This window comes from Scyliorhinus torazame, chromosome 13, assembly GCF_047496885.1.
Source record: "Scyliorhinus torazame isolate Kashiwa2021f chromosome 13, sScyTor2.1, whole genome shotgun sequence".
Lineage (NCBI taxonomy): Eukaryota > Metazoa > Chordata > Chondrichthyes > Carcharhiniformes > Scyliorhinidae > Scyliorhinus > Scyliorhinus torazame.
This window is the reverse complement of record NC_092719.1, coordinates 20,803,583-20,813,279: the sequence shown is the minus strand read 5'-3', so window position 1 is coordinate 20,813,279 and position 9,697 is coordinate 20,803,583. Positions and strand designations below refer to the sequence as shown.

General features: G+C 45.2%; 1 protein-coding gene across 1 annotated transcript in view; it reads left to right on the top strand.

Annotated features, from left to right (window-relative positions):
- The first annotated feature begins 265 nt into the window (after positions 1–265).
- ube2h (ubiquitin-conjugating enzyme E2H (UBC8 homolog, yeast)) overlaps positions 266–9,697 on the top strand; it is a 172,769-nt gene continuing 163,337 nt past the window's right edge. Inside the window, exon 1 of the mRNA XM_072471139.1 lies at positions 266–943. Within this exon, the coding sequence (XP_072327240.1) occupies positions 891–943 (53 nt within the window). The 5' untranslated portion in view covers positions 266–890. The remainder of the gene's footprint in view (positions 944–9,697) is intronic.

Here is a 9,697-nt window from a genome sequence, read left to right as displayed (position 1 = left end):
AACGCCTTTGTTTAAGTTTGCCATTCGTTAGAACGCATAGTGGCCAGGTTATGAAATAACAAATGGTCGCCTCAGGAGAAAAAAAATGAGCTGAGCAGGGCTGCAACTGAAATGCTTCATTCAGGTTTAAACCGCTGAGGCAGAGACTACAGCTCCCGGCATGCCCTTGGGCGAATGAGAGGAGATGGGGGCGGGGTTAGCGACGGAGCTGCGTGGTGACGTATGGGCGACGCAATGTGCGTCGTGTTAGACGCTGACAAACAACAACGTCACGGGCGAGGGTTGAAGAGAAGGTTCAGGATCAGAGAGGAGTCAGAGCGAGAGGGAGCAGGAGAGAGAGGAGGGAAAGAAAAAAAAAAAAAGTGTGCAGAAGACGGGTGGTGATCGAGGGAGCGTCGTGAGGACGGGGGTGGTGGAGGGGGAAAAAACCCAAACGGCCGCAATCAGAGCGACCATTGAAGTGAAGACCAGAGAGTGGCGGAGAATCACCTCAGAGTCTGAAGAGGACAAAGTGGCGTCGCCTGAGTGAAGAGCGGAGAGAAAGGAGGAGGAGGAGGAGGAGGAGGGGGGGGACACGAATCCCCTCAGACACACTCACTCACACACTTAACCCCCGGGCCCCCCCTCGCTGTCTCATTCGCCGTTGACTGAATACCCCCAGTATTTATTTTTGTGTCTCTTTCCCCCCCTCCCTTCCCGGCGAGGGGATACCGTCTCTCGACTGCACCTGAGGAGAGTTTGGTTATTTTTCTCTCTCTGTCTCTCCGTGTGTGCGGGGGGAGGGGAGGGGGTGGTGGTGGCGGGGGAGGGGGGTGTTTTGGAGGAAGACAGGCCCGAGAGGAGGAATTAAAAGCTCGCCTGCCGCCACCTCCACCAGCAGCACCACCGACATGTCCTCCCCCAGCCCCGGGAAAAGGCGAATGGACACCGATGTGGTCAAACTGTATCCTTCAGACCAGTGGAGTCTCTCCACTCGGAGAGGCTTCGGCAGTCAACGCTATCTCTCTTTTCTCTCCACCTCCCCCTCCTTTCTCTCCCCCCCCCCCCCCCCCCGCTCCCTCTTCTTTGTCTCCTCTGTTAATTATCGTGTCAAATGCGCCGTTTGTTTGTGTAAAAGGAAGATGTTTCAGAAATATATATATTTTTTACATATTTTACCGCAGGCTCAGCCCATCAGTTGGTATTTTAATACATAATGTCATGCCCCTAACTGTAAAAATATAACTGACAGCGATTGTAATGGTTCAGATTTTATTTTTGGGGAGGGGAAGAGCGGTTGTTATGTACTTGGGATATGTAATGGCTTGAATCAAAGGAAAATGACAACATCCACATGGTGTCGGATTTCGAGGATTCCTCTTTTTTTTCTGTTTAAGTGTTATTACTCTAAAATATATATATCCAGTATTTTCTGGGGGAAACGGTTGACCTTTTGTGTGTGAGAGAAATGTTAATTTAAATTCGTAGCATTTTCAGTTCTGAATTTACGGTGAGATTGTGGCTCTTGATGTTAGGCCTTTTACCTTTTCAAAAACCATCTAGCCCCAGTTTTTTGTGTGTGCAGTGTGTCATGTGTTTGAAGGCCAGATTTAACGTTTCAACAAACTATTTATGATTAAAAGGCAGCGTCACATCTCATCAAACCTTGTTTGTACGTTTTCAGCTACAATAGAGATCGGGAATTGCCTGACGTGTATTTGTGGGGTATTTTTGGCATGTTGATCTGTCTAGCTTTACTGGGGGGGGGGGGGGGGGGAAGAAAAACCGAAGGAATTTGAATGCAGATGTCAACTCTTAATCGAGTGACATGTTAATGCTTCATTACACTTGCGCCACCTTTGCTGATAGAATTACTACTTTTTTCTTTAATTGTGTTGTACATGGGCCCTTCTGCTTTTATGTTCTTGTGGAATAATTGAGCCTTTTTTGGGGTTTCCTGTGACGGCTTGGCATTTTTGTTGCTTGTTTGCAATGTATTGTAGAATTATTGAATTTTTCTGTACAGAGGTTTGTGTCACGAATATCTGGTACATTTAATATCTTGTTGCCCCTCATCCATTTTGGGTTTGTGTTTTTTGGTGGTGCTACCTGCTGGAGCTCGCTGGACAGCAACTGTTGGTCCTAAAGCGAGCTGCAAAGAGCAGATTGGCTGTGCTGTTACCAGCCGGAATTGAGTTGGAGGAGGAGCTTACTTAACACACAAACACATACACCAGCTGACACCACAGAAGAAAGACTATTGCGTCTATAGCGCTCCGTTGGGTGGAGGAGCACACAGTTAATAGCAGATTACTAATCAACAATTCAATTCTCCTTCGCTCCTAACTCTTTAAAAATTGTCATGCTTTTATATTTTTAGAAATGCTCTTGAACTAGTTTTAAATCTGTCATTGCAAGGGCTGTTGGAAGGTCGTTAGTTGGAGGTTGTTACCTTGAGTTACACTTTCTAAACTACTGTTTTTTTTTAGTATTGACTTGTCTGCGTAAAGTGTCAATCATGTAAGAAAATGTAGTCAGCTCGTATTTGCTAGTTCCATTTTAAAATTTGGTTGGTCCCTTTTATTTACATCCCCCGTTTCTGATCTAATTTCTCCAGCATCCCCTATTGTATACTTTGGTAATTTGAATTAATCTGCCTGATTTGCTATTGTAGCCCAGGTGACAGACTCGATTGCCTGACCTCTCACCTGTCAACAACTGCTGGGTTGTGCAAGAGATGGTGGAATTTTTTTCTCCCTCCTTGCCTCTCTCTAAGCTTTATGACACCAAATGCCTGGTCTAATGTTCTGTCACTGGCTTTCTCTATCCTGTCTCTTCAGCTTACATAATTACTTCCACATTTCTGCAGCCATGTTTTGGCAGGCAGCACTGACTGCCGTTTCACTCTTTGCAGCATTGCTGGCAGGTTTGTACAGAAGTTGACTGCATCCTACAAAAGTTTGTGTTGTCATGCTTGGGGTTGAAATTATGACTAAGGTCTTATGCCAGAGTTGGAATTGAATATGTGGTTCTCCTATTCAGATGTATTCCTTTAAAGTAACGTACACAAGAGGCCAGATTGGATGTGTCCTAACCTTTGATGGGCAGGATATGCCTGAGCAATATTTCACGTTATTGGGTAGATACGTGTGTTGCAGCAGTACTGGGAGCAGCTTGGCTTGGGGTGCAGCTAGTTCTGGAGCACGAGTCTTCATTACTATAGTTGGGATATTATCAGGGCCCATAACCCTTCCTGTGTCCAATGCATTTAGCTCTTGACACCAGAGTGGATCAAAATAGCTGAAGTTTGACATTTGAGTTTGTGGCGACCTCGGGAGGTCAAGATGGATCATCCACTTAGCAATTCTAGCTCAAGATGGTTGCTAATGCTTGAGCCTTGTCTTGGACTGAGTTTGACCACTGAAGATGTTTGTAGAGCCTCCTTCTCACATTAGTTTTGTAATTATCCACATCATTCACACTTGGATGTGAAGGACTACAGAGCTTCGATCTAACCCATCATTGTTGGATCACTTTGCTCTGTCTCACCATCTCCAGGGCAATTAGGAATGGGCAGTAAATATTGATGTTGCCCGTGATGCCCTCATCATGTGAATTAATAGATTTGTATTTTAATATTTTCATGGAGGACTTTTTAAAAATCAGTTTTTAGGCTGGTCCCTTAAATGGTGACTCTTTCTGGGCATTTACAGTCTCATAACGCTGGTACGAGATTGCTACCTAGACATTGAATGTGAGAGGTCTGATTGACTGTTAAAGATACTGCATTGGTGCTAGATTCTGGTCTCTTAGATATATACATGGAATGCTTCCCGGCCGGACGTAACGTATAGTAAAAATAAGTAAGCCCAAGTTAGTTTATTCCCGGTACATGTGCTGGCACTCCAACTGCTATAACTGGTTCAGATTAGCGAATATGGCAGAAGCTGGAAGTCAAACACGGACCTTCTGCCCTGTTGTATGACTTGTATTATAAAGGGGTGTGCTCTTATCCATTAGTACATTGATGTTTCCAGTGCTATCATAGTTTTGCAACAGTCTTGTGTCTGACTGTTGCTATCTACTTGTGTTCTCCATCAGTGAAAAGGACCTGAATGCAATTAAATGAACTTTTGAAGTCACTGAACAAACTGATTAAAACATTCTTAAGGTACTCGACAAATAGGATGCCAAATTGAGGGAGGAAATTAATGATTGGAAAATTAGATTGTGAATCATTTTAGCTGAAGTCTGCCATCGATAAGAGTGCAGAGGAGAGCAGGAGGTGGAGGCATTCATTGTAGACTGGAGTTTGAAGACTGGAGGGCCAAATGATTAAAATATGCGATGAAATTACCATGAGGACAATTCTCTCTTGGGGATCAAAGAGCAGTTTTTTGTGTTTTCTAAAGTCATCTTAGCTACCAATCACTTTGCTTTTTTGTAATTGCTGCGAAGACTGGAAGCAACTGAGCAGGCAGTGGTATCCAGCAAGTTTCCTTAATAAGATTTGTCCAAGCTCATGTCCTTAGAAAGGAACAGCAATGCATATTTTTATCTAACTCTGGAATGCTTTGTGTGTTTTATGGGAGGAGAACGGAACTGGCTGTGGCGAAGGGTAATCAGAACTTTTGCATTAATACAGTGAGTGGTATTTGCCAAATGTGACCCTGAGAATGTTACTCTTCTGCAGTCCTAATCAAGGCAGGAAAATAACTAAACTTTGGGAACACTGGGCTGTCTAGGGGAAAGTGCAGCTTATTTGATCCGTGCATGGATTGTTGCGCTGTGTACAGGTTATATGGCACGTTGAGTCATTCGTAAATTTGTTCAAGCTCCCTCAGTTTTCATACAAGGCCTCGTTCGTTAAGCTACGCATTTCTGGGATGTTATTAAGTCTAGGCTATATGCAAATTTGCGTTTCCAGGATTCCTGTGAAGCATTATGGGTGTGAATTTTCTTAGTGTGTCTAATTGACCCGTGCAGGGAATAAATAGAACACTAATAAATTTTACCTTTCCAAAACCTAGAGAGAGCTTTTTGAGTTTAATAACAGGGTGAAGTTCTGTTGGTTATAGGTCTCCGGTGTGGAGGTGATGGGAGTCATTTGAGGTGACAAATGAAAGTGCATAAGAAACCTATTGGCACAATATTGAAGAATGTGGCTTAAGCAAGTTTTGTGGGGGGCAGCTTGGTGGAACAATTGTTAGCACTGCTGCCTCATGGCGCCGAGGACCTGGGTTCGATCCAGGCCCTGGGTCATTGTCCGTGTGGAGTTTCCACATTCTCCGTGTCTGCATGGGTCACAACCCAAAGATGTGCAGGGTAGGTGAATTGGCCACGCTAAATTGCCCCTTAATTGGAATAAAAATCATTGGGTACTGTAAATTTTTCCCAATGGGTATGAATTGGGGGATTATCGAGCAGTGGAAGAAAGTTTATACTCCATCGATCTCTACCTAAAGAGAAGAAAATGTACTGTTTCCAGGTAAAAAATATAACATTTTGTAAGTGTTGCCTCGTCCCAAAGAACAATAGGCTTCTCTCCTCTTTGACAGCTGACTGGTGGTGATTTAACCTGAAAGTCACCACATGTCAGGTGAGGGGCAGGTTGAGAAGGCAGGGCCTTAATGAACAACCTCAGCTGGTACGGGAACTGAACCCATGCTGTTGGGTCACTCCACATCGTGAACCAGCTGTCCAGCCAACTGAATGAACTGCCCCATCCCATTAGATACAATGTTGAAGTTTGAAAAATACGAGAGTGATAACACGAGACAGAGTGACCAAACCTGAACAGGAAAGCAATACTGTCAATTGAAGGTAGCTGGAGTTGGGTGTACGGTTCCTGGGTTCACTGACTTGCCATTCGGACTTTGCTCTCGTATCATCCTTGACTTTGTGGTGTCCCTTAGCTTCGGAGTCAAAACCACAGTCGTCTGTCTGCATGTAATCTAGGCTATCTTTTTGAGTTCAATGCATGCTGTATTGATGGAGGTGTTGCCTTTTGGACGAGAGATTAAACTGAAACCCTGTCTGCATGTTCAGATGATTTTGAGCAGGTAAGTCTTCCTGGTTTCCTGGCCAATATTTATTTATTAACCACCGCTATAATAACATTAACAAGACAAAGGTTGCTTGGTACATTAGTGGCCGCAAAATTCAAAAACTAATGACATCTTTATTGGTGTTCAATATATTTTTTAATCTTTTTTTTTTTACCTGAGGAAAATTAGTTGGGTTCATGTACCACAAGTGGGATTTGAAGGCATTTAGAAAAACTTCTTGCAGTTGTGTACTGATTCACAGAATTGCTGTATAATTGGTTCCTGGGTGTTAGAAATTGACATTTGAAATCCACCTTAATGTTTAAGTTGAAACTTGTTATTGATTGTCTTCACATTGAAGGCATGTTTACAGTTGTTTATTGAAGGATGTCTGTGTGGAGGGAAGCCCAGTGTGCTTGGGAGTAGAATACATCCTGCTAGCTGGTTATGGAATTCCTCCAATGGTGTTATGTTTGTCCCAATGACATCCACACCTTTTGTAGAAGGAGACTTTTATCCTTAAGGATTTTTCTAATTTTTGGGCTGGGGAGGTGGTGGGGGCTAAAAAAAAAAAGAAAAAAAAAGTATTAGCGAGAGGCAGCACGGTTTTGTGAAGGGGAGGTCGTGTCTCACTAACTTAAAAACTAAGATGATTGATGCAGGTAGGGCAGTGGATGTTGTGTTGCGCTTTTTAGCCTTCGTTTTATTACCTCTGATTATGTCACCTTTGCTCACGAGTCGCCAGGTATCTTTCTGATACCACCACGTGGTTCAAGCTCGAGTTATGATTAATAAGTCAGCACACCACTTAGTAAGATTGAAATCAACGGTCATTTATTATATACAACAAGTAATGCTTACACAATAATCCTACTATCTATATAGAAACCTACCACTACTGGCCAATACTTAACTTTAGGAAGGGCCCACCAGGTCAGGGAAACAAATGGCTTATTGAATCGGATCTGGCCCGCGGGATTCAAAAGGCTGATACAGGTCGCTGGCTAGGAGTCTTTATCGGGTAGCGATCGCTGGAGTCAAACTTACAGTTTCTGGTTGATGTTCTTGCGAAGGTCTCGAGCAGGAGAAGAAGGGAGAGAGAGCGATCTGAACTTGGCCCCTCACTTTATAGGGCCCCGGGGCTTCCTGCCTCTCGGGGCGGCCCTTGACCCTGAGTCCCAAGTGATTGGACTTGTTCCCAATCACTGGGTTCGATATGTCCAATAACGGGGCGATTCCTCGATCGGGGGGTGGTCGTTCACCTGCCTTTGTTTTGGCCACTGCAGGCGCCGACAGGTCTGGCCCGGCATTCAATTGCTAATATGTTGCAATTGTTCCCGGGGATAGCCGATTAAACTGCAGATGTCTGGGTTGATGTGCTGCTAATGGTCTTGAGTATCGATCTGGGCCGACTTCCCCAGAGCCGAATACGCTATTCTGTCTGCAGCTGTCCGTTTGTGTCCTGTTGGCTGCTTTTCCCATCAGCCTTTTCGGTTAGCCATTTTAAATCGGGTTTTGGCCAAATTAATAGGGAATCAGCCATTTTAGGTGGCTACAGTCCCTCCTTGTGATCCTAATGCGAAGCGTGAAGGATCACATAAATTTTGTCCTTTCCGTTCCCTGACCGGGGGGGGGGGGACACACCTCCTACATGGCCACTACTCTGACCCTAGCTATGCACAAAAATTTACCTAAACAATTCTTGAGGGCGCTATGTCAGGCAGGGGCATGTATCTAAAAAAAATAAAACTTTAACCTCTAATTTTACATAAAACACTCATCAAGCATTGCATAATCCTATCTCTCTAAACATACAACAACAATCAAAATATTCCATATATTTCCTGGCTTGGCAGTCAAGCTCAGGATCATACATTTCTTTTTATTGACAGGAAAAACGCAAGTGCATATTTTATTATTCTGGTTTCATAGGTTGCTGGGGTCTGGTCATAACCGAATATAGGGGATCGGATCCGATATACTGGGGTTTGAGCACGGTACGCTCTCCTTTTCCACTTGCGGAGGCGCATGGTCTGTACTGCACAGCAGAGTATGGCCAATGCTAACAGTGCTTCAATGACGTACGACCGGGAGTACCAAGTTATGAACTTGGCACACCAGGATAATGCAGCGTGGCTGGTGACTGGGCCCTCGGTACTGCGGGGCAGTGAAACATTAACGGCAGGGAGGTTTGGAGTAATGGGGTCCGCGTTCCCGCGCAACCAAATGTCCAAAAAGATGTTGAGCACGATGACCGAAGTCCTCATGGTTGTCCTCTTTCTTTTCTTTCTCTGTGTTCTCTGTTTTTCTCCGGTCCTGGAGCTTCTGGAGTTCTGTAAAACAAGCATAGTATCTGTAGCTACCTTGGTTTAATATCTGGTGTGTTAGTGTGTCTGTCCTTCTTGGGGCCAATTAAACCCTTATAATTGGTCACTATATGTGACTTCTCCCCAATTTTTTTTCAAACAAATGTTAGGACACGGCACACTTCCCAATGGTGGACCAGAAGTTTATCATCCAAATGTTCTAGGATGTAAATAGCATTTAGCGGCAACCCAAAGGTTGCCTAAATAAATAAACCTGTTTTTGAAAGGAAAAGGTCGAATGAGGTGCGTATGGGCTGCGACGGGTAAGATTTAGATGGAGTCCCCGGGTAGGACGGCTACCAATACCGTATGTCCCCTACCCGAGCGTTTTTGACCAATGGGGGGGTCCCCAGGCAGGGCGGGTCTCACGCCGTTTCTCCACTGCCTGAGCAACCGACAAGAACGGGCAAAAATGTAGTTATCATGGTGGGGTTGCTGTTCTGATTCTCCCGTCAAATCAGAAGAGCAGTTACGATCGGGCGTCTGATACACAAACAAGTATCAGCTGAAAAGCTAGTTCCGCTGAACAAGCGTCTGGCCGCGGTGGGTGTCAGTGGGAAAAAGCTAAAAAGTTCAGGTGAATGGGTGTGTGGCGGTGAGAGCATTCTCCTGTCGGACGAACAACATTAAACAAACATACAAACAACGGAAAACATCCTGTAGGTTCCATCAGGAAGGACAACACTTTTCACCAAGTGTCTCCTTTAAATCATCATGTGGACACCTCAGTTCTCTGTTGCGAACAGGGTCGCAAAGGGGTTGGCGGCTTGGGGGTCAGACCCGAGGTCGTCACCTTCTCCCGGGTGCCAAACTCTGGAGTGAATTAGGGCGGAAAGGGCTGCATGGTGTGAGTTGGGGTCTCTCTCGTTGTTGCGGACGAGTCTGCAGGAGTTGTCGACGCGGTACCAATGAGTTGGATCGAGTTGGGTGGGAACAAAGTCGGGGTCGGCATTCTTGCGGTTTTGCTGGGGGGCTGCTCTTTCCCTCGTTTACCCAGGCGGGGTTGTGAAAATTGGTCTTACTGCCTGCACGTCTGGGTTTTCCTCGGGTTCTAGCTGCGGGTTTACCGTGAGCCGCTTGTTCCCAAACGCGGGACAATCTTTTGACCACCCACTTCTCATTATGAGCCTCCTCCGAGGGGTCATAATTACTACAGGCATTCTGTCCTGCTTCCGTGGCATGGGAGATAAGGGTGCGGGTCCACTTGGCCATATTGTCAGCAGACAAATGGGCACGGTCTACATTTCCGAAAACGGCTTCAAAGTGAATCCACAAGCATCCTGCGAACGCTGTGGGGTGTTCAGA